Source organism: Tiliqua scincoides, chromosome 1, assembly GCF_035046505.1.
Source record: "Tiliqua scincoides isolate rTilSci1 chromosome 1, rTilSci1.hap2, whole genome shotgun sequence".
NCBI classification, from domain to species: domain Eukaryota; kingdom Metazoa; phylum Chordata; class Lepidosauria; order Squamata; family Scincidae; genus Tiliqua; species Tiliqua scincoides.
The window spans coordinates 24,563,831-24,591,127 of record NC_089821.1 but is presented as its reverse complement, the minus strand read 5'-3'; the positions used below and the strand labels follow the sequence as shown (position 1 = coordinate 24,591,127).

Sequence of the window (27,297 nt, the reverse complement as noted above, 5' to 3'; positions counted from 1 at the left end):
ATTTTTGGGTCCACATGTGTACACATTTGGTCCTTGTTGCATATATGCAATGCTGGGCAGAAACAGCTGAAAGAAATCCACTTTTTGTTCTGTAAGGCAGTTGTGTTTTCATTATCTGGTTCATTTGTCATAACGTTTGATAGAATACTGTTCCAACACAGTTTGTTTCATAGCACTCTGCATTAAAATTACCTTTCCAATGATATGATGGTATTATTCATACACACTTGGAGGCAGGTGTGTATGAATTTTTTTCATACACAAAAATTATTCTGTCTCCCAATGCCTGCTTTTTGGCTAATGAACACCCCCTCTTATCTCTAGAAAGAACAGCTGTGGTGTGCAAAGAAACAAACACAACTCATTACCACTTTGAGCAATTAACCAGAATGTATTGCTACAAACACACTCCCTGCAATTCCTCTTGTCCAGAGGCTTTCCCCTCCCCAAAACTCCACAACTTAGTAGGTAAAAGTCTGAAGTCTCCAGTCCAAGTCCAAGTCCAATCTCCCCAGTTCAGTCTTCTGCAGCAGAGTCCCTCCTCTGTATCATCTCCCACAGAGTGTCTCCTTCAGCAGGGGCCTGGCAGTCCTCTCATCTGTGTCCTCCAGCAGAGTCCTGGCAATCTCCTTCTCCCATAGGTCCTGGTTTGTCAGTGTCCCATAGATCTGGGTCAGGGTACCTCTTAGCACCTTCTGAAGCTGCCTTTTATCCTGTAGCCCCCTTTTTAAATTCAAATTAGGCTCAGGTGAGCCATCCCTTCAGTCCATGTCATTTCAAAGTCCCATCAAGGTCAAATGAAGCTCAGGTGTCCAGGTGTCCCTGCCCTTCTCAGAGCTGTCAACACCACATCATCCACCTGATGATTGTCCATTACACCAGCTCAGCTTGTTGCCCCCCAAAGCTTGTTGGCCGGTGCAGTTGCCACTCTTGCACCCCCCCTTTAGCTATGCCCATCAAGCCCAGTGTCCCAGCTGAAGCTTCCTGGTCGAACTGGAATGCGTCCTATCCAATAGCATAGTCAGAGGGGGTGCAAAGCACTTGGTTTTGCAGGGAGCCTTACCATGGCGTGCAAGTGGCCCCCTCCTCTTTGGAGCCATTCTGGGTGGGGAGAGCAAAATAGAGGCATTCACCTCTGTTTTGCTCCCCCCACCTGAAACAGCTCCAAAGGGGACCTGGGTCATAAATGACCCAAAGGGGTCATAAATGACCTGGAGACAGGGTTGAGCAGTGAAGTGGCTAAGTTTGCAGATGACACCAAACTTTTCCGAGTGGTAAAGACCAGAAGTGATTGTGAGGAGCTCCAGAAGGATCTCTCCAGACTGGCAGAATGGGCAGCAAAATGGCAGATGCGCTTCAATGTCAGTAAGTGTAAAGTCATGCACATTGGGGCAAAAAATAAAAACTTTAGATATAGGCTGATGGGTTCTGAGCTGTCTGTGACGGATCAGGAGAAAGATCTTGGGGTGGTGGTGGACAGGTCGATGAAAGTGTCGACCCAATGTGCGGCGGCAGTGAAGAAGGCCAATTCTATGCTTGGGATCATTAGGAAGGGTATTGAGAACAAAACGGTTAGTATTATAATGCCGTTGTACAAATCGATGGTAAGGCCACACCTGGAGTATTGTGTCCAGTTCTGGTTGCCGCATCTCAAAAAAGACATGGTGGAAATGGAAAAGGTGCAAAAGAGAGCGACTAAGATGATTACGGGGCTGGGGCACCTTCCTTATGAGGAAAGGCTACGGCGTTTGGGCCTCTTCAGCCTAGAAAAGAGACGCTTGAGGGGGGACATGATTGAGACATACAAAATTATGCAGGGAATGGACAGAGTGGATAGGGAGATGCTCTTTACACTCTCACATAATACCAGAACCAGGGGACATCCACTAAAATTGAGTGTTGGGCGGGTTAGGACAGACAAAAGAAAATATTTCTTTGCTCAGCGCGTGGTCGGTCTGTGGAACTCCTTGCCACAGGATGTGGTGCTGGCGTCTAGCCTAGACGCCTTTAAAAGGGGATTGGACAAGTTTCTGGAGGAAAAATCCATTACGGGGTACAAGCCATGATGTGTATGCGCAACCTCCTGATTTTAGAAATGGGTTAAGTCAGAATGCCAGATGTAGGGGAGGGCACCAGGATGAGGTCTCTTGTTATCCGGTGTGCTCCCTGGGGCATTTGGTGGGCCGCTGTGAGATACAGGAAGCTGGACTAGATGGGCCTATGGCCTGATCCAGTGGGGCTGTTCTTATGTTCTTATGGGAGGGGGAGAGGCTGCTTGCACACTGCAGTGAGGCTCCCTGCAGAACCTAGTGCTTTGCACGCCCTCTGGCTATGCCACTTATAGTGTCTCTCCCTGAGCAAAACCTAATGCTTTGCACCCTTTCTGGCTATGCCACTGGTGGTATCACCACCCTGAGTGTGAACTCTCTCCTCCTTGCCCTGTCCACACTGCAGCCCCCCCCCCCCCCCAGTGGATCCAGGCCCTTCCCCCGCAGGGCTGGGGGGTCGCAGCCGCAGCCAAGGGTGCGCTCTCCGGGCTCACTTCCTCGCAGCGACGGCAGGTGGAGCCCGCAGCCCGTGCTTGCCGGGCTCTGCGGGCTGCGAGGAGGCAGCTGCCAGGGCAGCTATCCGGGGTCCTCGGGCGGCTGCTTACCTTGCTCTCGGCTGACACTTCCTGCAGGGCTCCAGTTGCCCGAGGGGGCGCGCCGGGCATGCACTACCCTCTCCTCTCCCGGAGCGGCAGCGCAGGCGGCACCTCCGTGCGCCCACCGTGCGCCTTGGCCAGCCAGAGCGCGGTTCATGGAGCGGGGCGCGAGGCGCTCGCTGCCTCCCGCCCCGGAGCCACCCCAGGGGGTCCCGCGGGCATGAGCGCAGCCCTCCGGGGCAGCTGAGAGCGCCCGAGGCATGGAGCCCCCGGAGGGCAGCGAGAGGGGCTCGGGTGGAGCCGCCGCCGCCGCCTGCTCCAGCTCTCCGTCCTCGGCCAGCTCGGAGTCCTCCGTGTGCCCGGAGCTGGAGAAGGCGCCCGCGCCGGGGCGAAGGCACAGCAAGAAGAGGTTCACCGGGCTCCGGATCTTCGGGCGCAGGTGAGCGGGGGGCGGCTGAGCCGCACCTGGCAGGGGAACCGGGCTGGGGGGGGGGCAAAGGACTGCCCGTCTGGGTGCTTCGGTGTCGCGCCAGGCGCCTTGTTTACCCTCCTGAACGCGGATCGGATTACTTCTCTTAGGCTGCAGTCCTAGCCACGCTTACCTGGGAGTAAGCCCCCTTTACTCCAGTGGGACTTCCTTCTGAGTAGACATGTATGTGGGCTGTCACAGCCCACTCCTGTCCATGTCTACTCAGAAGTAAGACCGATTGTAGTCAGTGAGATTTACTCCTAGGAAAATGTGGATAGGATTGCCGTCTCCGAGGCCAGTCCTATTCATGTCTACTTGGAAGTAAGTTCCATTAAAGTCAATGAGGCTTGCTTCCAGGAAATGCAGTCTCAGAGGCCAGTCCTATCCATGCCTACTCAGAAGTAAGTCCCATTAGAGTTAATGGGGCTTGCTTCCAGGAAACAGTGGATAGGATTGCAGTCTCAGAGGCCAGTCCTGTCCATGTCTACTCAGAAGTAAGTCCCTTTAGAGTCAATGGGACTTACTCCCAGGAAACTGTGGATAGGATTGCAGCCTTAGCCTGTTGTCACTGCACTGGTGCTTCTGTACTTGCAGCCAGCCTGGATTTCTGAGCCAAGAGGTGATTCCAGGTTGCCTTATGGATTCTGAATGCAGGGCTTGAACAGCGAGAGGTGCTGTGGGTTAACTAACAGGAAGTAACAGAGAGAGAAAGGATCTGATGATCATGTTTACTATGTGGCAAAGGATGCACTTGTAAATCGACCTGTCCAACCCTCCCACTCCCATTTCTGTGAGATCTGTATGGATTACCTAAAGCTCTTCTAATTGCAAGGCAGGGGACACCACTTTTTCCTCCTCCTCCTCCTACTTCTCAGAAGTACTTCTGTGTTTTGTGTGGTTAATTCTGGAGCTCATCTGTGCAAGAAAGGAAAGTGTCTTACTTGTTGACAGGAACAGAGGTTTCACTTGTTTGGGGTGGGGGCTGAATATTTTCTGATGGGAGTCCACTATGTCCCGACCCCCCACTACTTTACAAAACTATTCTGGATATTATTTTCTGTGGTCAAAGAATACAGTAGTAGTATATAAAACAAACTGGAGTTTCAAAGTCTCTATACAGTAGCTGTGTACTTCCCTGAAGTGTGAGTTAACTCCTGGGTGGGGCAGGGCATAAGAACATAAGAACAGCCCCACTGGATCAGGCCATAGGCCCATCTAGTCCAGCTTCCTGTATCTCACAGCGGCCCACCAAATGCCCGGGGAGCACACCAGATAACAAGAGACCTCATCCTGGTGCCCTCCCTTGCATCTGGCATTCTGACATAACCCATTTCTAAAATCAGGAGGTTGCGCATACACATCATGGCTTGTACCCCATAATGGATTTTTCCTCCAGAAACTTGTCCAATCCCCTTTTAAAGGTGTCTAGGGTAGACACCAGCACCACTTCCTGTGGCAAGGAGTTCCACAGACCGACCACACACTGAGTAAAGAAATATTTTCTTTTGTCTGTCCTAACCTGCCCAACACTCAATTTTAGTGGATGTCCCCTGGTTCTGGTATTATGTGAGAGTGTAAAGAGCATCTCCCTATCCACTCTGTCCATCCCCTGCATAATTTTGTATGTCTCAATCATGTCCCCCCTCAAGCGTCTCTTTTCTAGGCTGAAGAGGCCCAAACGCCGTAGCCTTTCCTCATAAAGAAGGTGCCCCAGCCCCGTAATCATCTTAGTCGCTCTCTTTTGCACCTTTTCCATTTCCACTATGTCTTTTTTGAGATGCGGCGACCAGAACTGGACACAATACTCCAGGTGTGGCCTTACCATCGATTTGTACAACAGCATTATAATACTAGCCGTTTTGTTCTCAGTACCCTTCCTAATGATCCCAAGCATAGAATTGGCCTTCTTCACTGCCGCCGCACATTGGGTCGACACTTTCATCGACCTGTGCACCACCACCCCAAGATCTCTCTCCTGATGTGTCACAGACAGCTCAGAACCCATCAGCCTATATCTAAAGTTTTGATTTTTTGCCCCAATGTGCATGACTTTACACTTACTGACATTGAAGCGCATCTGCCATTTTGCTGCCCATTCTGCCAGTCTGGAGAGATCCTTCTGGAGCTCCTCACAATCACTTCTGGTCTTCACCACTCGGAAAAGTTTGGTGTCGTCTGCAAACTTAGCCACTTCACTGCTCAACCCTGTCTCCAGGTCATTTATGAAGAGGTTGAAAAGCACCAGTCCCAGGACAGACCCTTGGGGCACACCGCTTTTCACCTCTCTCCATTGTGAAAATTGCCCATTGACACCCACTCTCTGCTTCCTGGCCTCCAACCAGTTCTCAATCCACGAGAGGACCTGTCCTCTAATTCCCTGACTGTGGAGTTTTTTCAGTAGCCTTTGGTGAGGGACCGTGTCAAACGCCTTCTGAAAGTCCAGATATATAATGTCCACGGGTTCTCCCACAACCACATGCCTGTTGACCTTTTCAAAGAATTCTATAAGGTTCGTGAGGCAAGACTTACCCTTACAGAAGCCATGCTGACTCTCCCTCAGCAAGGCCTTTTGGTCTATGTGTTTTGAGATCCTATCTTTGATGAGGCATTCCACCATCTTACCCGGTATGGATGTTAGGCTGACCGGCCTATAGTTTCCCGGGTCCCCCCTCTTTCCCTTTTTAAGAATAGGCGTGACATTTGCTATCCTCCAATCTTCTGGCACCATGGCCGTTTTGAGGGACAAGTTGCATATTTGAGTCAAGAGATCAGCAACTTCATTCTTCAATTCCTTAATAACTCTTGGGTGGATGCCATCAGGGCCCGGTGACTTATTGATCTTTAATTTATCAATGAGGTCTGAAACATCTTCTCTTTTAACTTCTATCTGACTTAACTCCTCGGTCAGGAGGGGCCGTTCGGGCAGCGGTATCTGCCCGAGGTCTTCTGCTGTGAAGACAGATGCAAAGAACTCATTTAATTTCTCTGCCATCTCTAAGTCTCCTTTTATCTCCCTTTTCCCTCCCTCACCATCCAGAGGACCAACCGCTTCTCTGGCGGGTTTCCTGCTTCTAACATATTTGAAGAAGCTTTTATTATTCCCCTTAATGTTGCTGGCCATGCGTTCCTCATAGTCTCGCTTGGCTTCCCATATCACCTTCTTACATTTCTTTTGCCACAGTTTATGTTCCTTTTTATTCTCCTCATTAGGGCAAGACTTCCATTTACGGAAGGAAGCTTCCTTGCCCTTCACAGCCTCTCCAACTTGGCTGGTTAGCCATGCGGGCACTCTCCTGGATTTAGTGGAACCCTTCTTTCTTTGCGGTATACACCTCTGCTGGGCCTCTATTACTGTTGTTTTAAGCAGCCTCCATGCACTCTGGAGAGATTGGACTCTTTTTACCCTCCCTTTCAACCTCCTTCTAACCAGCCTCCTCATTTGGGGGAAGTCTGCCCGTCGGAAGTCAAGGGTTTTTGTTAGAGATTTGCCTGGTATTCTTCCCCCAACGTGCATGTCAAAATTGATCGCAGCATGATCACTGTTCCCCAATGGCTCAGTAACGTTTACATCTCTAACCAGGTCCTGCATACCGCACAATATTAAATCCAGAGTCACCTGTCCTCTGGTGGGCTCCGTGACTAGCTGCTCTAAGCCACAGTCATTTAGCACGTCAAGAAATCCGGTTTCCTTATCGTGACCAGAACACAAATTGACCCAGTCAATATGAGGATAATTGAAGTCCCTCATGATTACAACCCTGTCCCTCCTTGTCACCTCCCTGATCTGTTTCCTCATTTCAAGGTCCCCATCCGATTTCTGGTCTGGAGGACGATAGCACGCCCCCAGTATTACATCGCTGCACAAGCCTGGTAATTTAACCCACAGAGATTCTACAGTGGAGTCCACCTTCAATCTCTACTTTGCTGGATTCTATCCCTTCCTTAACATAAAGGGCCACCCCACCTCCAACACGCCCCTGCCTGTCCCTCCTGTAGAGTTTATAGCCCGGGATTGCGGTATCCCACTGATTCTCCGTATTCCACCAGGTTTCCGTTATGCCCACTATGTCAATGTTTTCCCTTGTCACCAGACATTCCAGTTCTCCCACCTTTGCTCTTAGACTTCGGGCATTCGCATAAAAGCATTTGTACACGGAATGCCCTAGGATGGGCTGCTTATTTGCTCCTTTGTCCCCGCATCCTCTCATTGTGCCAAACCGTCTATCACATCCCATCACTCTACCTTTCCCAAATTCTTCTCCTACCCTGCCTTTGTCTTGTTGTTCTCTAACCTCCCCATCCTCATCCCATAGGGATGAGGAGTCCCGAACCGGATGCCCCTCGGCTCCTGTTGGCCTTCCCCCAGGGATCAGTTTATAAGCTGCTCTGCCACCTTTTTAATGTTATGCGCCAGCAGTCTGGTTCCATTCTGGTTCAAGTGGAGCCCGTCCCTCTTGTACAGGCCCCGCTTGTCCCAAAACATTCCCTAGTGCCTAACTAATCTAAACCCCTCCTCCCTACACCACCGTCTCATCCACGCATTGAGACCCCTGATCTCCGCCTACCTAGCTGGCCCTGCGCGTGGAACAGGTAGCACTTCAGAGAACGCTACCTTTGAGGTCCTGGCTTTCAGCTTCCTGCCTAAAAGCAGGCATACATTCTAGAAGGCATTGGGTCGTTTTGAGTATGTTGAGAAGTAAGAGGTATGAGTGATCATTGGTCTTCTCATTCACAGCAAAGGGGGAATAGGGAAACAGGACTAGGCACAGACTTTTGGGTTCCTACAAGACATTAGCAGGATTTCTCAACTTTTTTTTTGCCCATGGCCCCATTCTGAGCATCACTTGCCTCCATGCCCCCCCATAGCCAATATTAGTTGGAGAAAAAGATACTTTGCCACCTGTACTGTTTATTGTACTTTATTTCTAAGTAAAAAAGAACATTCTTAAAGGCATTTTATATATATAAACAAAAATATTTTGATAATTGGCATTTATCATTGTGACAAATTTATCTTATGAGTGGCAGTTAAGTTCAAGTGGCCTCCTTGGAGTGGCCCCCTCGTGTTTTGTATTTTCCATGGGCCCTCTAGAATGTATTTTCCATGGGCCCCTGGGGCATCATATAGCCTATGGGGAGAGTCACTGCTCTGGAGCATGCAACTGTAAGTCCTCAAACCTAACTGGGACTATCTGTGCTCTAAGGAGGAAAGGCCCAAGTCAAACATTGGTTGTGATCTGTGTTTATGTAACTTCTAGGCCAAAGTAGGCAGATTTTTCAGGCTTGTGGGGCTCTTCTTCCCTGCCTCCACCTGCTGCCAGAGTCTTCCAGGTGGAGCTGTCACAAAATTGTGTGTCACAAAACTGTGTGTCAGAGCCCTCGGAGCGCTCTATCTGTTGGTGTAAAGCTTTTGCGTATGTTTTCAGGTGCCCTACGGTCAGGCATTACCACCAATATTCTGTCGGCCATCACAGATTAATCAAACATAATCCAGGCTATAACTGTTGTTGCAAACACAAAGCAAAAACTGAACGTGCATGCAAAGCAGATAATTGGGGCAGGTGAGCTTTGACTGCACATCAAAGCCCATGTATAAACACACACAGACACACCGCATATTGTTAATAAGCATATTTAGAAGACATTCTCGAAAACACTTATTGCATTGACAGATGGCAAACACTGGGGCTGAGACTAGCCCTAAAGACAAGCTGTGAGCCCATGATGGAGAACTCAAAACACACATGCAGAGCGCATGATGACATGTCCTATGAATGCATGGCAGAATATGCACCCAGCCCAAAAGACAGGTAGGGAAGACACGTCAACACAGCACAGAACAGAAGGGGGAAAGTCAGGGAGCACATATGCTTTTTAAGATATGCCTGGGCAGGGCAGGAAACTTTTAGTAAATGTGCTGTAGCTGTGCTGGCTGAGACAGGCCTTGGGGGCTGTTCTCAGGAGGCCTACTCTGAGACTACAGCCCTCCATATTGTAGCTGTTCTGTTGCTCCAAGCCACCCCAGAGGGATCTGAGGGAGGCAAATAGTTGGAAGACAGACTTACTGCTGTTGCAAGTGCCTCTCCAACTGTTGGTGGGTGACTGATGCAGGACTGCCTGCAAGCCCTGCTGTTGGTGGCACTGCAACTGGAAGCCCCACAGGTGGGACTAAGGCACCCAGGGACCTACCTGCCTGCCTTGTTGGCTCTGCTAGCCTAATATAAAGTTTTGCCAGTGTCGTGCCTTCACACACACAAGCTTCCATGTGTTCCTCTGCATGCTCAAGGCACGTATGTGCAAAAAGAAACAAACTGTAAGCAATTGAAAGGAAGAGAAGTGTCACCCCAGAGAACTGAAATGGCACTGATGAATCGTGAGAATGTTCTGACCGTTTGGGGAAGGGACTATCATGGTCAACCTGAAATCAGCATAATTGTCACCAGTTTGCCCTTTTTCTAGGTACCTTGCTTTTAATTTGGCAGTGTGTACCTTAAAAGGTAGATGTGTATCCAATTGAGAGTTCATTTTAATGTTTCCTTTTTTATCTGTATGCATAATTGCATGTTCTGCTTTCTCTGAAGGAGCTCTTTATTTTAGAATATTTGGGGCTTTTTGAGTATAAGCTCACAGAATCCTTATTCTGCCTGCTCCTTTCCAATATGTATATTTTTGAGGCTGACAAATGGTGGTGGTGAAAGGCCCTATGACAAATAGGAACAGAGACAGAAACATTTAAAAGGCTATTCTGTACATGGGGTCTTGTTGTGATTGTGTTTAGCAGGCATCTTTGCCTGGATACAAATATATGGCACTGTAGTCGCTATCCTGCATTGAGCACTAACGTGGCATGTGAAACGCTCTGAGTGAGTCTGAGAATCAGTGACCATTTAGAACCTTTTTCAGGCATTATGGAAACTTCGCAGAAAAATGTGCAGGGTAGGAGCAGCAAGAACGTGCTGGGAAACCCCACCGCCACTCTAATGTACCCCGGCCCCCATCAACCATGAATGTGGAATCTGAGGTGGCAAATACTATACCTGGGGAGAGATTCTTCCCATGATGATGAATGTAACTGCCCAGTATCTCTCCTTGAGCACTTGTATTGTTTATTGCTGCAGACAAACGCTGGTGGAAGCCAGAGCATCAGAGTAGTGGGCACTGCTGGCTTGGTCTTGCTCCCCTCCTCTAAGCACACAGTTGTCTCCCTGGGAAGATGAGTACCTATATAGAGCTTGAAGGAGGACAGTGATCTGCCTCTGCATCTGTGATATACTGTAACTGGCTCTTCAGCTGCTTTTTCAGTGGTGGAAATTTACTGATTTCAATGGCCTGCTGCCCATTGATTTCTGTTGAAATCCACTGTTCCAGTAGGGTAGATTGAGAATTGGGTATTTGGTCTCTGTAAATTATGATATTATTTTTGTCATAGCTCAACATAAATCCAGCATGAATGAGTGACTTTGGAAAAATACTGTACTAAGCATACCTCACTAAAACCAGTAGAACGGATCTAGCACTGATGGGGTTTACAGAATATTTAGTAGAGCTTAGATTCAAGGGGACTTCACTTTTTGCTTCTGTTTTTGAAAAGGGTATCAATCTCTTCCCAACCCGGCAGCTGGTCTGCTTGTTTTGCAGGGCTGATAATAACCAGGGCACTCACAGTGACGGTAACACAGGCAGAGGTATTGATGAAGCATTTTTGGCTGGGGTGGTGGCCGATCTGAAATTCGTGTTGCACCATATATGACCTAGAGAGGGGTGTTACTTGTCAAGAGAACAAATGGAAATCTTTTCTCTGTGAATCGCACTGTTCTCACTTGCGGTCTATTAATTAGGTCATTTGCCTATACTTTGAATTGTGCAGAATCTGGACAAAGATAGCTCATTTATGCTTTGGAGAGGTGATCTGTAAAAGGGGTGTGTGTGGGTGTTCTGTAGACAGCTAGCCATAAGGATTTGGGACACTGAGTAGCACACATGACTAAGAGTCAATTCACACTTTCCTGGCAGGCCTGTTTGGTGGCCTAAATGCATAGTAAAGTGTGAACTGAAGATGCTAGTCCCCTAATGCTGGGCACGAATGTTGGATGAGCTGAGATTGGCTGCATCTCCCTGGTGTGTGTCCATAATGTGCTTGGAAGACAACACTTTCCCTTCACACGTGCAGGTGGCAAAACAAGGCTGCTGGCTGAAGTGTGAATTGGTGTCTGTGTGAATTCTTCTGCAGCCCTTTCACCCTGTTCTTCCAGCATCTTTTAACTGGTGAGATGCTCTTTGATAAAATGCTCCTGAGAATTACTTTTTCCTGTGTCAGACAGCTGTAAAACATAATGTCTGCTCACCAAAGAGCACAGCAGTGCATGCAACTCTGTGCGTGGAAAGGAGACTCTTCTGATATCTGGATGTGGAGCTGTCTTGCTGCGCGGAAGGAGGATCTCTGTGTGGGAAGCTCTCGGTGTAGACTGCGAGCAGGCTGTAATTTCAGCCTCGGATATGTAATTAGAGCCTCGGAAGGCACTGCTCTAGTGTCTGATTAGGCTGTCAACTGGATGTTATGGCAAATGACTAGGTGACTAGGTGCTAGGTGAAAATCATGGTGCCTGTTGGCCAACTCTTGTGTGTAGCGGCATTGGCCAGTGTTTTAACGATAGGCTGTGTTGAATCTGCCACTGTGATATGAAAAAATTGGCAAAGATACTAAGAGTTAATCATATTAACAGGAGGCTGAGGAAAAAGAGTCTCCCACCGTGGAAGGTTCCAGTCTTTCTGCACTCAGTCTTTACCTCCTTGTTTGTAGGTTGGATGATCCCCTCTATTTCTGATGGGCATCTGGCTGCACACCTGCCCCAGAGTATCTTCCAGACTACAAAGGCTGTTTTCCCTTGGCTCTAGTTAGCCACCTATATAAGTCCTAGAAAACCCAGAGGCCACCTGTGAAGGATGTAGCTGTGTGTGTTTTGTGTGGAGGGTATCTGTGCCTTGGTCAGGCATTTTGTGTTTTGTAACATGGCCATGAGTATGTGTGAATAAGCTGAAGTCGGTGTAGATTAAAATAAATTGTTTTAACTCCTGACCTTTTACCTTCAGCGCTGCTTTCTTCAATGAAATAAATTTGATGACTTAACCTGGGTATATTTTATCCCCAGATAAGGCAGTGTGTTGTGTGACCCGGGCTGGAATGTAGTATTAATAGAAGGATGTTGGGAGCCATTTTGAAAACCGCATATATTTGAGCTTGTGGAGGTTTTGGTTTTTCACATTATCTAGCTAATTAGGTTCCAAGGTTAAGCTGAAACACTCCTGTTCAAGATGGGGGAGATTATTGCTTCTGCCCTTCTCAGCAAGTTAACTCTCACTTCCTTCTATCTAAAGGGATCTCAGCCAGCAAGTTTATTTAGCAAGTGTGGACCTTATATCTGGTTGTTGGGGACTGATGACTCCCTGCTTCATGGTGTGTTGATTTCTTGCTTGTGCTGGTCCCATGATGTTATTTCAAGAGCCTACCTCCTTGTCTGGGTGATAATTTTTTTCTCTAGTTTCTCCTGCCTAGGGCTACCTTACTGAAAGGACACACTTCAGTTAGGATGGACCAAGTTGGTCTGTGATGGTCTACCTTTCCTCTTTTATCTCATTTGAGTCCCTCTAGAATCATTCTACTGTGTGTGCAACTTGAGCATGACATGAACAAAAGGGTAGATGCCAAACTGGTTTCTCTTTCTGTTTGCTCTAATTTTGGATATGATGGCAGCTGCCATTCTGTGCAAATTTGCCTCCATATCACTTTTAGAATGCCACCCTTTCGGAATAGTATGTGCCCTCTCAGGTGTGATGGGGTCTGTACAGAAAAGGAAAGGGAAGGAAGAAGAGTGATCTTTTGATGCTAGTGTGAAGGTGGAAAATTTTGTTCTTGAAGAATTGTACTAAGTTGAGAGGGGCCGTTTAATTCATTTCCAAGGTGATCGTTGGTGTTGACTGTCTGATGAAAGGACTTTGAGTGTTTCAATTTCCTTGCCTAGAATCTGAAAAGATGTAATAGGATTCTGACCCATTGGTTGGAAATGAATCTTGTCTTGCCACATGTCACCCAGCCCTTGCGTTATATGCCCATAGGCTTTTTGACTTAAAATCCTGCGATGATTCTAGAATAAGGCAGCTTGAAAGCATTACAACTTTGTTTTTCTCTTTTTGCTTTTGATAACAAGAGTTTCAGATGTGGCCTGCTCATGTTAACACTTTTTCTCCACAACTTTTGAGAGAAAGAAGTGTAACTGTAGCATTTTCCCCTCTCCATGATTTAGGGCTGTAAGTTTTAATCAGAAGATTATAGGACTGTGAATTGAGAGCCCATAGGTTAATTTTTTGAGACCATTTCATTTCTGATGGGTTAGTATAATAGAGAATGAAAAGAGATGGAAAGCCCATGTTTACTTTTAATTTTCAATAGAAAATGGTAGATAAAATCTATATCCTGTCTTTTTTCCAACATGGAATTCAACTCGGTGTATATGGGGTTCCTAGATGGTTACCATCCAGGCACTGGCCATCCAGGAGAACCCAGATTGCCTTGGCTTCTACAAGGTGACTGACCAAAGACCATTGCCTGGGACCTTGCAAACTATGCAAATTATGCTTCCTTCAGTATCTCAGTAAGGCCCCTATGTTGAGATTTTAACAATAAATGTAGTTGGTTACTTGATTGCCGTCAGTGCCATGCATATTTTTTCCATGATTGGAATAGAGAGAACTTACTCACTGCAAAGGGCCCTGGAGGTGCTCTCCAGCAGGCCTGTTTCTGGACTGTAATCTTTCTAACCATGTCTGCTTTCATCCGGACTGCGGTGCCAGGAGGGTGGCTTATTCTCACTTGAGTGAGAGTGCCACCAGTGCAGCCTTCATTGATGAGGCAAGCTATACATATTTGCATGATTTGATGTTTAGGGGAAACCTAGGTATGCTGTCTCATTTACTGGCGGGGCAAGAAGCTGGGTGTGAATGCCATAAAAGGCCAGCGCATCTGAGGTATTGTGCAGATGGTTTATGTTTGCATTTTGGAATGGCTGTTGACACGGGGATTGGTGACTGGGTGTCTATAGGAGTGAGTTTTAAACAGTAACTGTGCCTGGCAGTGAGCTTTTCCATTAGCAATTGCTCAGGTCACAGATTGGGGGGGCATACTTTGGCAGTAGCTCACATGCTTTGTACGCAGGAATTTCCAGTTCTTCCCAGGAATCCCCACTAGGGCTGGGAAAGACCCCGTATGAGATCCTGGAGAGCCACTGTCAGCCAGTGTAAATGAGCAAAGTGGACCAATGGCTTGACTCTGTAGAAGGCAGCTCCCTATTGCTTGGATTAAATGCCAAGTATAAATCCTGACTCCAGGTCTTGTGGGACCACACGAATGAGCACACTAGTCTTGGAACTGGTGAATTGATATACTAGTTAATGTCATAGTCTCCCTCTGTTTTCATTCACTGATCAGTGTGCATGCATGATGCAAATCCTTGACTGACTTCTCTTTTTGCCTATCTTTTGCCTGTCTTGAGCCTTCCTGTCACCGTGGAGGCTTCAGTGATGCCTGGGCATCATGAAGGAACTGCTGAGCCAGTCAGATGGTTTCTATGTTTCCACCTTTGCCTTGTTGTAAGATGTGTTGCTGGAGCTTCTTCTTCTTCCTTGACCAGGAAATAAAGAACTCAGCTTTGTGTCAGCTCATTGCACCATAAAGTGCATCTGATTTTTCAGGAGCAAGGAATTTGTGCATTGTCCCTTCTGCCTGCTCAGTCCTGCAGGTGAAACCTGGTATAAATGCTTAGGTGTTATAAAAGTGGGATCTTGCAGCCCATCTTCATGCATTTGCCCAGGTCCTATGCTGAAGCAACTGATACTTCGTAGGAGGCTCACCCACTCTCCTTGCTGCAAGACCAGGACCTTGGAGCAGTGTGAATAAGTTCAGCAAGAACATTGGAGTTTGTTTTATTTCAGCATCTTTGCTTACCTTTTTGGTGTGCCCCCCTTTTGTCTCTTCGCCTAAGATCACCCATGTCTTCTAATTTCCTTTCCGTTGCCTTGGTACATTGTAAAACCTTTTAAAATTTTAAAGTTTCTTGCCTTTTTACAGTTTCACTTGCCTAGTTTTGGTTCACTCAGAAGCTGTAGGTGGCTTGCCGTGTCTCTCAGATCATTACATTCCACCACTGTTTGCTATAAGGGAACCCCTGGCTTTTGGGGTTCTTAACTCTACTAGAGGAAAGTTTTCCTTAGGAGTCTCTTTCTGACATGCTTCCAAGGAGTGGCGGGAGTGATCTACTTTTCTCAGTTTGACTTCATTTAAAGGGTAAAACAGGAGCAGGGGGCAGTGCCCATTGCTAACCTCTAGCTGTTGTGCACAGTATGCCTTTCATCTTATAGCATGGCTGAGGTGGGCAAACTATGTCTTACGCAGCACATTTGGAACATTTTAAATGAGGCCCTCAGACAATTTGAGAATGGGGTCCCACATATGCATAACATACATCTATGTGCAGAGTGCACCACCTGTATGCTGCCCTGCCCACATAAATCTCCAGACTTCCAACTGGCAAATGTGGCCACCCCAGTGTACTATCCTTCATAACTCTTTTCTGATTGGCTTATCTTGATTGGCTCTTCTGTTTGTGCACATGGGGCTTTCAGTGTTTGCCCTCAACAAGCATTTGTCCTGGATGGGCATGAAGCCCCATAAGTTCATGCAGAGTATAAAATAAATTTCTTCTTTTTTATAAGCAACTTCTTTGATAAAGAAGATGTGGGCTGCCTAGGAATTTGTCTAGAAATTCCTGCCACAGGAATTTGCCTGTGTACCTGTAAAGCCAGAAATTCCATCTGTCTTGGGACTTGGTTGGTCTCCTGTTTGACACACAGTAGCTTTGCTGCTTCACCTAAAATGCAAATTCAGCTGCTGGAGGGCAATTCCCTTCATCCCTTGGAATTTTTGCTTGCCTCTTTCTTGTTGAGCATCATTCCTACCTCTATGTTTTATGCTTTAGTTTGCTCCCTTCTGGATCACAGTGGTGAATTTAGAAGAGCCGTTTGCTTTCTGTGAAATGAATGCCAGGAAACAAACTATGACTCCCACTCCCTTCTGAGTCAATATAAACCTTTTTTTAAAATTGAGATTGCTAGTCTCCACATGGCAGCATCAACCATGTGCCTTTTCAACACCTGCGTTGAAGAGAGGTTTGGGGAACAAGCCGCTTACCCTACCACAGCAGCACTACAATGGGAGAAATTGCACTTATTGAAATTCCCCTGTCTCTGCAGCTGCGAGACAGGGGAAGTGTAGGGATCCTTTCTCCATGTTGAATCTGGTAGTGTTGAGCTGCACAGGTAGTAGTGGTAAGAATAGCCTTGCCGACAAAAATGTTCTCCTACATGGTGGTGCCTTTCTCTGGAGCTGCCACTTTCTCCTTCCTGGTCAACCCACTTACTCACTCCATAGCTTGGACTAAGTGCCAGGCACCAGCAGCCAGCCACGTATGCTGATTGCAGTGTTGCCTCTCAAGCCAGGTGGCTGCTGCGATTGCAGGAGGGAGCAATGCAGCTTGGTAGCTGCCCTTAAATGCTGGCACAGGAGAAGAAAGAGAGCATGTGGCAGTCTTAGTACACTGCTGTGTCATCCTGCTTCTCCCCCCACTTCTGCAATCTCTTCTGTCAAAAGGGAGAGCGGGAATGGCTACAGCACACTGTAATGTGTTGTTTTTTTTTTCCAGCTAGTGGAGCAGTGTGGCTTTTCCATCTGCTGTCCAATCTTTCACATAACAGTGATGGACGTTGAATTCCACTTCCACTTTGCCTGCCAACAGTTTGTTGGAATACCTTTGCCTTTTAATCAAGGTGAATGCTCAGCATACATGCACCTATGGGTCTTATAAATAACCCAGTAATGGAGGTTTCCTTTCTGCTCAGTTGGTTGAACGCAATACACTATATTTGCTTTCAAACCAAAAATAACTCTTGAGGATTTCTTTGGAATCTATTTTTATTTCTTATTAGAAATAAGGAATGGAAATAAAGAAATCAGAAATAAAGACTTGAAATTAAGTCTTTGAGCAATGGGTCTGTTCCAGGAGTGTCAAATATAAGGCCCGTGGGCCAAATGCGGCCCCTGGAAGCAATTTTTCCAGCTCCTGTTATAACTGAACTCTCCCAGTCTGAAAATTGGACTCTTTCATATCTTGAAAAGATGAACAAGATTTGCAGATTTTCTCTTCTGTCATTTGCAGTGATTGCAAATGCGTATTGCATTGTTGCATAAAGCGTATTGCATACGCTAAATAAATAAATGCAGTTATTGATTTTCTACGTGAGAACAAAGTGCTTGTTTCTGGCCATCATCTGTTTCATGATGTCGTTTCCGGCCCTCAGAAGACACCATGAATGCTAACTTCGGCTGTCTGTTTGAAACGAGTTTGACATCCCTGGTCTATTCATAAGCTTTCGAAAACATAGTTTGAGATCTGTACACATTAGCATCGTTCTGGGGGGGTGGGGGGATAACATAAGCGTTTTTATTGACATATTAAGGGCAGTGCATCACCAGTGAGACTGAATTGTCATTTAAGCCCCTGAGCTGTCTTGGTGTGTGCTATTTAAATGACATTTAATAAGCCATTAAACTGCTTCAGCCCCTTCCCAAGGTTTTCAGAGCAAAAGGATTGATGAGCAAGATGCATTCAAACAGAGAAGGACCCATAACCGACTACCACCAGCCCATCTTCAGGGGCAAAGGAAAGAGTAACTGAGAGTCAACCTGTTTTTTCAGCTCTCTTGATGATGAAGTGAATTTCCTGCCCCACAAGGAGAAGCGTTTCCTTCAGAAGAGGAGAAGCGCATGGCAAGACCGTTGGTTGCTATACTGCAGTGCCGTGATATCTGCACAGTGTGGTGTGTGAAACACTCTGCTTGGGGTAGGGGAAAATTGTTTCTCTTCTGAACTAGAGGTGGACGTGGGAGTTGAGGAAGAAACAACTTCCTCTGAACCTAGAATGGCTATGTGGCTTGGGTTCCTGCATGTTGACAGCAAACCTATTTTTGTCCCTTTTAATTGTCTTAACCCTTTTTTTCTGGCCCACAGGTGTACACATTTGGTCCCAGTTGCATATATGCAACGTTGGGTAGAAATGGCTTAAGGGAAATGTAGAGAATACATTTAAGGGAATAATTGGCTCCAGCACTGATTGAGGAAACTACATGGAAGGTGCATTCAGGTTGTAGCCTGGCATTTCTTCTTCTCAATGAGCTGATGGAGTAGCAGGTGGAGGGGATCAAATTGCCTTTTGAACATTCTGGTTATCAGGGAGGTGTACTTCTTTTAAACTGGGTACCAGCAAGGAAGTACTGTACTCTATCCCTTTTCCATAGCATGTAGTGAGGACTTATATCCATGGAACGTTACTAGGGCAGAGAGGTTGGGAGTTCACTAGGCTGAGCACTTCCCTAGTAGTAGGAGAGGAGCAGGTGGGAAAAGTCTCGATCTGTAGTGCAGCTGTGACATGAAGCTCTTGTCTGAGCCTCTTCAAAAGCCTGTTGCTCTCTTAATGTGAGAGAAAGCTATGATTACAGGATAGCTTGCTTCTCATCACCATTGTGGCTTGTGCATTGCATTTTGAGGATGTAGGAAGCCCAGGTTCAGAGGTTATTCAACCAAGAAATGTGGTAAGTGACCTCAGCTAAGTAATCTGCTCACTCCCTGTGCCTAGCCTACCTTGCAAGTTTGTTCTGAGGCTAAAATGACAATTTCAGCTCTTTAGGGAGAAAGGTAGAGAAATAAAATAAACAAATAAAAAATACTGAGCAGTGTTTTTTGCCCAGTCTAGCCTTCCGTGTCTGAAATCTGTTGCCGGTTGGGTGCCTGTGTTTTTTAGCTTTCCATGAACAGTACTTGCTGGAAGGAAGAACAAGAGCTGTGAAACTTGGGGAAATAAACGTTAGTAGGTTGAAGAAAAGCTTCTCTGCCTACCCCAGCCCTGTCTTGAGTAAACAGGGATAGAGATAAGATCTTATTCATAGAGACCCACAGTTCAGATGACTTTCCTTATCCTTAAATTCTGTGCTGTTCATGATTTACCAAATAAAATGGGAACTAAATATGGGCCTGTAAAAGAGAAGGTCATTTCGGTTGTTGTCTTAAGACCTATTAGCCTCTGTCAAGAGAGGTTTCAAGTTTGTCTTCAAAGCCTTAAGGGCTAGAAACGTGCTTTGAAGAGTGAATTCAAATAATTTGAGAGGAAATTGCTCAATTTCTAATAAGAGAGGCTCAGGGCCCATAACCTGTGAGACAGCCATGCTGTATATTCTGTAGCCAGTATCCTTAATTGAGTGAGTAGATTAACCATAGTTATTTATTTAAAAAATTTAAACATTTTACAAACATTTTACATTTGACTCTACAATCATGTGATGTAGTTATTTAGTAGTGAAGAAAATATGCTCCCAGCATTATTTTCTGTATGCGCTACATGTGCGTGTGTGTATGCATGTGCTTGAATCTCTCAATTTCTGTGATGCAGGGACTTAAGGGGAACATGTGGCTTGGACAAAGGAGAGACATAAAGAGCTGACCTCGAGTGACAAAGTGGTGCTGAAGGGAAAATGTTCCCCACAGCCTAAGGATGGGGGTTCTGTGGCATTGCCATTTATAGAGCAGTGTGAGTGTACTTGGGTAATTTTGAAGGCTGTGGGTTAAGAAACCCAAAGAGGTGACCAAGAGCCTGGGGAAGAATTGTACATACTTACTGAAATGCACCAACCAAAACTTTTGGCTGCTAAAGTTTAAGTTAATTTAAAAATCCAGGGTATGCCTATTTAAATTAGAAACTGGGTTTTCTCAGCATGCGAACTTCTGCACCCAGTAAAGGATTCTGTAGTTATGGAGAATTGCAGAAGTCAGAAAACCCCAGGCATGTCCAGTTGTGGAAGGTTCAACAGAACAGTCGCTAGGACCATTGTAGAGAGAAGAATGTTGTGCTGGGTTTACTCTTTGCTCCTGCACACGACACACAATGAGACAGTTTCTAAGGCGATATGGTGAGCCTGCTATATTTAGCCTGCAGCTCTGCTCTTTTGGAGCTCCAGTTTCCTTTTGTGTTTGTGTTCCCAAGTGACCCTTTGAGCTGACACTTAACTCAGACCCACGCCTCTTCACTCTGCTTATGAGCTTGTACGGTTCCCCACTTGAAAGTGGTTGCTTCAAGATCAGATGAGTGGTGGGTGAAGGCTGTTGACTCAGAATGCCATCTGATCTCCTCACATTCATGTGAACACTGAGTGTGAGCCTTTTTCTTCACCAGGTAAAGGCTGTAGGTCCAAATGCTTTATAGGAGCCCGTGTGGTTGCTAGTGAGTGATAACTAGCCCCTTTGTTACCCAAATAATAGTGGTGGCCAAACCACTTCCATAGCTGCTTATTCTGGATCACCAGTGTGGTTCTGCGCAAAGCTACCATGATGACGGGGCATGATTTATTATATAGTGCAGAATTGTGCTCAGCATCCTTTCTGCCATACTTTATATCCTTGCATTCCCATTCTTCATCTATAGCAGCAGTTGCTGAACTGTAGATTACTGTGCTCCAAGAAAAGCCTTATGGACATGGCTGTGGCAAAGCCTTACTGTTCTGGGCTGCAGCCTCCTATCTTTGCGGCCAGTCTTTGCAAGGAGTTGCACAGGGCAACTGATACTGCCATGCATCGCCCCAGAAGGCTCTGTGCCCAGCTTTGGGGGTGGGGGAGCAGCTGCTCTGTGCGTCTCTTTGCAAAGATCAGCTCTGGAGACAGGAGGGTATGATGCAGAACGGTAAGACTTTGCCACTAGCATGCCCAGAAGGCTTTTCTTTGAGTGCCAGATCCAGCCCATGGGCTGGGGTTTGGTGGCTCCTAATCTATAGCAACAAATGCTCTCCTTGGGATGAGATCCTTCCTGTGATGAGCAGCATTGGTTGTCCGGTACCCCTAATCATAGGGAGGATCTCTTCATGGGGAGACCTGGGAGCTCGGCTATGTAGCATAGCAGCAAAGACAGCTTGCTGGCAGGCTCAGAGGCACGGCAAAACTGTGGTCGTTCTCCATGTTTTCATAAGGCCTGAAGATGAAGTTAGGACATCTGAAGATGTATGCTGCTGCTTGGCCATGGGGAAAGTGTCCTAAGTTGGTTCTCAGTCATGATACTGTGCTGGATTTGGGGGCGTTTGTGCCTGTGAAGCATGCAGCAAGATGAATGTTGAATGGGGTCATTTCACAATGCTTAATCTGCATTCAGCTATCTGTCTCTCTCACCATTTTGCTGCATGCTTAATGAGTATGTACTCTGCATAGCCATATTTTCCCCCTTCCCAACATCCATACCAGTATATGTGTTTAATTACATGTGACCCAAAGCAACTTTCTATAAGCCATTGACTGAACCGAAAAAGTTATTTTTGTGCTAACGCTGATGGTGGGGGGTGTGTGTGAAAAGGAGTGTGTGGGGTGGCAGAACAAAACCTTACAATAATGTTTTTGACTTGCCAGCCTACAAAGGAAAATATATGACAAGCTGATAACATAGGACAATGTTGAAGCAGGCACATGGCCTGCGGTTCAGATTGCCCTCCATTCATGTTCTCTTGGATTAAAAACAGCTGTTCAATTTTTTTAAAAAATCAGTTACAAGTTGCTGTTGCATTCTGCAGTTGAAACTCTGAATGTGTCCACCTCACTCACATCATACAAAAGAATGCCTGCAACTGCTGCTGTTGCAGTTATCTCCTGTGTGCGAGAAACTTGTCCTACTTCCTGTGATGTCCTCAGGCTGGCCAGAGGCTTGCTCCTATTTCCTGTGTTCTGAGACAAGAACCTTTCATCAGACTCATGTGCTCTGGAAAATGTTAAATATAGGAAAATCTGTGCCTGGCCATCCTGGGCAGAGTTTTGCTTACGCACCCCGCCATCCTGTTCTTTCCTGTACTGAATAAATTTAGTGAGATGCTGTGATTGGTTTGGTTCAGTCATATTGTACTGACTGCATGCTGTATCCATGCCCCTTAGAAAGCAGCAGCATGTAGTCTGCTTAGAGTATCTTAAGTCCAGAGTGTGTCATCCCATTGGTCATCTGGAGTTTGAAACATCAGGGTGTGCCCCCTTCTCTTTTTTTTTTTTCTTAGTCACTGCTGAAGACTCTCTGCTAAAGCTGTCAGATTCTTGTTTCACTGCCTTGCTGTCAGTGGAAACAAAGGGGCCTGTACAGACCACCTTTTTGTTGTACAGTGAGAACAGTCTTTTCCCTTTAGTTTGTGACAATACCCAGAATTTTATTTAAGAAATTTATATCCCGCCTTTCTGTCCACTGAAGGACACTCAAGGCAGCTCACAATTGAAAATATATTAAAAGCATAAAATATACATCTCTATATATGACATTAAAAACAATAAAACACAATAAAAAAAAGCCTGGATCCCAAATTAAAACACATTCAAAAAGCGCCATGCCCCTTGGTGTCAGCATAAAAGGCCTCCCTAAATAAAAAGGTCTTAAGCCCCCGCTGAAAGGACTCTAAAGAGGGAGCTGTTCTCAGTTCCAGGAGAAGGGAGTTCCACAGACGGGGAGCTACCACCAAGAAGGCCCTCTTTCTTGCCGCCATCCCCCTCACCTCCACTAGTGGCGGCTCAGTCAGAAAGGCCCCCTCTGATGACCTGAGAAGATGGGTTGGATTGTATGGAATTGCTTCCTTTGGTTTCACTCTTTGTGTTTTTGCTTCTGTTAAATGTCCTCTTTTAATTTATTGGCTGCTCTCTTTACCTGCCACTTCTCAGAAGTTCAGAGCAGCTGTCATGCTTGGTATTTCCAGGTGATCTTCCAGGCAGAGACTATTCAGGTGCTCTTGGCTCTCTACCTAGAAGTACACCAGTTAGCTTTTTAAACAGTCTCTGGACCCATTCTGAGCAAGCCTGTCCCTGTTTTACATATGCCTATATATCATGATTGTGTGAAAGCTTTCTGCAGGCAGCAAAAAAGTTGTGCTCTTCTAGTTGGTCCAAAATGATTGACCAGCTGCTTGTCTAGCAGACTGAGCTTCTCCCACGTGCCAGAATGAGTGGTGGTTTCCTTTTGAGCAGCAGTGATATTTTTGACATGAGACCATTGCTAAAGGGATTGTGTGTTTGGATTTCATCAGACATTCCATTCTAACCCACCCTCCCCCTGCCTGTGCTTACGTTCACACCTGCTCCCTCTTGCTCTTGTAGGCTTTCTGAAATGCTTTCTGTGTGCCCTGCAGACCATCTCCTGCCATAGCTAATGGTCACTGCTGAGCCGTTAATGCACTTCTTCTTAAGCTATTCCTGGCAGTGCCAGCTAATGGCAAGCTTTAGTCATGATACAAATATGGTCACAAACCTGAATGTGGGTGTATTCCAGAAACCACTACCCTGAGGCCCTCTCTGGGGCGTGTGTGTGTGTGTGTGCGTGCGTGCCTGAAGGGAGCAGTCTAGGCGGCCAATTCTTTTGGCAGTTTCTCAGTTGGACTCTTCAAAGGATTCAAATCTAGGGGCATGTTTGCAGGAAAAGTTCAAGCAGTATCATTGTGGGATCTTCTGACCCTGTGTTGCTGATGACTGTTTAGTTGCCATTGCTGCAACACCTATCTCTTTTGTCAGCCGCCTTGAGTATGCATAGAAAGTCAGTATAAATGACTAACAACAGAATCCCGACCTGCACTGATACAGCCAAGTCACATAGTCACTTTGAGGTAAGGGGATATATTTCCCCTTACTCTGAGCAATGCCCAGCCTGCCCTATGGGGCTGCTCAAATCTGCGCCATCTATTCAGCTGGTACAAATTCGAGAAGCCTGGTATACTAGGCTGTCCAGAAGCAGGGTTAGGATACACTGTGCTCTGAGCTGCTGATCCTTTACTTTCCTGGGCCCAATCCTTCCCAGTTCCACCATCCTCCTGTCCAGAAACTCCTTTCTCTGCCTCCGAACCACCCTCTTGACACCCTCTCCTCCCCCCACGCCACCGATCACACACTTATCTGTGCCAGCCAGCACAGGGTCAAGATCCGGTCTGGCTGTGCCGGCACAGGCCTCCACGCTGGCCCAGCTGGCTCTTGAGTCAGCACAAACATGCCTTAGGGCACACTTGCAACACTTGGAGCCAGCGCCGGGAGGCCTGTGCTGGCTCAAGGAGGAGGGTTGGATTGGGCTGTAAATCAGAAAAGTGTACTGTACATCTAACAGTCAGTGTCCATTTCTATAATTCTTGAGTACACACACTATATATACTGACAATAGAGATTCAGGGCTGTGGGTGATTACTCTCACTCTAATAGACAAATTCTGAACCAATATATCCTAAAATTTTTGTTCAGAATACTGCACTTCTAGCACATTTGTGTGTATTTTGTGTTTTTCATTTTTTTATCTGGTTTTCAAAGAATGAAGAGACAAAATATGGACGGGTATGGTAATTGGGGTTGTCCATTTGTGGAACCATGGAAAGAACATGGAATTAACTTGTCTGGAGAACTGATTCCCAGCCTTTAGTAATGTGATTTTTTTGGTCTATTCCTCTATGGTTTTTGATCTGTCAGTAGTGGTTGCCCAAACATTTTTTACTCTAAACTCATATGAGCTAGAAACATCTTTTAAGAAACAAAAGCTGAGATTGTCAGGATGCCAGAATCTATGCTACTGCAAAAATCCCATAGGTGTACAACACACTCACTCTTGTCTATGGAAAATCAGTGCAGCAACATGAAAATTACATTGAGTTTGAGGGGGAACAATGTTTAACTTAGCCGAGTTGCACAATAATTGTAGATAGAAGTTCCTGAATCAACAATGATATACAGGGTGAACCAAAAGTAAGTGGACAGTAGGTGGAATAGGGTTTGTGTTAGGGTTATACTATAACTTATAAAATTTTCAGTGCCTTTGTATTGTATTATTGTATATAATAAAATTTAATTGTAAATGTAATAATTGTTTATCAAAATTTAATTGTTTTAGTAAATATACTAGTAAATATAGTAAATTTAGTAAATACTAGTAAATATAGTAAATATAGTATACTATTATACTATATAGTATATAGTATACTATATAATATACTATAGTATACTATTTACTAATAGTAAATATACTGTATATGTAATTTAGTAAATATACTGTATATGTAATTTAGTAAATATACTGTATATGTAATCTCAAAATAAATGTTATCATTTACTGTCCACCTACTTTTGGGTTTACCCTGTATGTTGACTTGGCCAAAAAGTGGTTTGGCAGATTTTGATTTATACCTTGTGCAGATTCAGTCCCAGTACTTGTCACAGTAAGAAACTGAGTAGGAAAAACTGGAAAGATTAGGCAGTTCTCAGTAGCATGTTTTTCAAGAAAAAAATCTCTGTAGGAAGAGCACCTGCAGCGTAAAGGGGAAAGTTATATGTGTGTGGGGGGGAGGAGGGGAATAACACAGTTGTCCAAATGCATGACAAACAGATGTGATTCTGTTATGAGAACATGTGGAGTGGGTGACCAGATGCAAAAGAGGTGCAAATCAGCCTGGTGACCAAGAAAAACAAGTTAACCTGTCCTGTTTATGGTCACAGCTTGAGTTCCAGTCCAAAAACTCTTTTGCTTTTGTTAGGTGTAAAATTCATCAGTATTGCCTTGGGGAAAATAGGTGGAATTGGGTGCTGCCTGCTGTGTTTTTGCCTCCCAAAGAAAGCCCTGTTGCCACAAACAGCCCAGTTTGTTCACCTGCTGCTGGAGTTGTTGTATGTGACCACATCCAGCTAAAAGAGGGGTGATATGTGAAAGGTGCCTTTTGACCGGAGAAGCTCTCCAGAAAAGGTTTCCATGCCTCATGTGTGCATTGTCCTAATACTGTATATTACTCCTTTGTTAGAGGTAATAGTCACTTCAGGTTTCGTGCACGAGGATTGTGCTCTTTCAGAGCATGTCCTCTCAAGGACAGGATTTCTCAGGCAGGAGATATGAAATGAAACAATTGCCTCTGATGCACTACTTTTCTAATAAACAGTGTCGCTGTGCTTTTTTGAGGTTTGCCTCTTCACCTCCTCCATTCCCTGTTCTGATATCTGGTGCTGCCCTTGTTCTTATTGTGTGATAACTGCTATTTCACATCTGCCTTCCGGGGGTCAGTATCACTACAGCTTTGCCTCCTGGCATCTCCTCTCTCACCTTCATAGATGTCTCCTCCTTGGGCTTAGGAAATCCGCAGGTGGAGTAGTTTGAGGCCTGAATACCATGCACTCAGGAGCCAGCTCAACAGAGGTTCGAGGCCCTTGGCATGAAGGAAGAGTGGGTGGGGAAGGTCCCTGTATCTTAACGCACATCTTTCTGCGTAGGCTGCCAAGCACAGAAACTCGCAGCTCTCCTCTCTCTTGCGCACACACAGACACCCCTTGCCCACAACTCTGAGAGGGAGGGGAGCCGAGCCACACACTATTTTTGTGTGAAAGTTCTCTCTTGGTTGGATTATTTGTATCACATCTCATACTGGCAGTGGCTGCTGCCTTGAGCTGTCCTGATTTTTCATTAAGCTTCTTAACTGTCAGCTGTGGGGTCACCATCAAAAAGCATAGCTTTCCTCAGAGTCTGGGGAAATGCTTGGCTCTTAGGCCAAAACCTGAACTGTAGGATGTCTGTGCCTTCTGTGCATGGCAGGAAGGCGTCAGGTTTTAATGGTGACTTCAGGACTGTTGTGGCAGTTGGTGAGAATTTCAACCAGGATTCCTCTTGCAGCAGTTCTTAAGGGGCAAACGATTTCATAGTTGGTGGCAAGGGGGACGATGCACTCCACAACCAATTTGGTTGCAGTGCCTGAGGAGTGAGTGTGTGTTTTTAAATGCAGATATAGTCCTTTGTACAGTCATCTGAATAAATAGTTCTTATAACATATTTTCTTTTTGAATATCTCTGATTCCAGGGCTACACTTTTAGTTAGGGGGGTGATAAAAGGAGAAGATGAAGGACATTTGGAGATTCGCTTTATGGGGAGGGGAAGGGAGTGGGGGAAGTAGGAAGAGGAGGCCTGTTGTTGTGGAAGATATGGAGAAGACTGACAGAGGTTGGGAGGTAAGGATAGAATTGTCAGGCTCGTTTCCCAACTCCTGAAGACTTGGGTCAGTCCCAGCTCTAGC

The 27,297-nt window shown here is 45.9% G+C and overlaps 1 protein-coding gene across 4 annotated transcripts in view; it reads left to right on the top strand.

The window, feature by feature from the left end:
* DGKZ (diacylglycerol kinase zeta) overlaps positions 1–27,297 on the top strand; it is a 131,959-nt gene that overhangs the window by 9,415 nt on the left and 95,247 nt on the right. For 2 of the 4 annotated variants that reach the window (XM_066634473.1, XM_066634465.1), the window contains exon 1: positions 2,710–3,083. The exons of the other annotated variants lie outside the window; for them this stretch is intronic. In XM_066634473.1, the coding sequence (XP_066490570.1) occupies positions 2,905–3,083 (179 nt within the window). In that variant the 5' untranslated portion in view covers positions 2,710–2,904. Of the gene's footprint in view, positions 1–2,709; positions 3,084–27,297 lie in introns of those variants that run through there. 4 annotated transcript variants of the gene reach the window in all.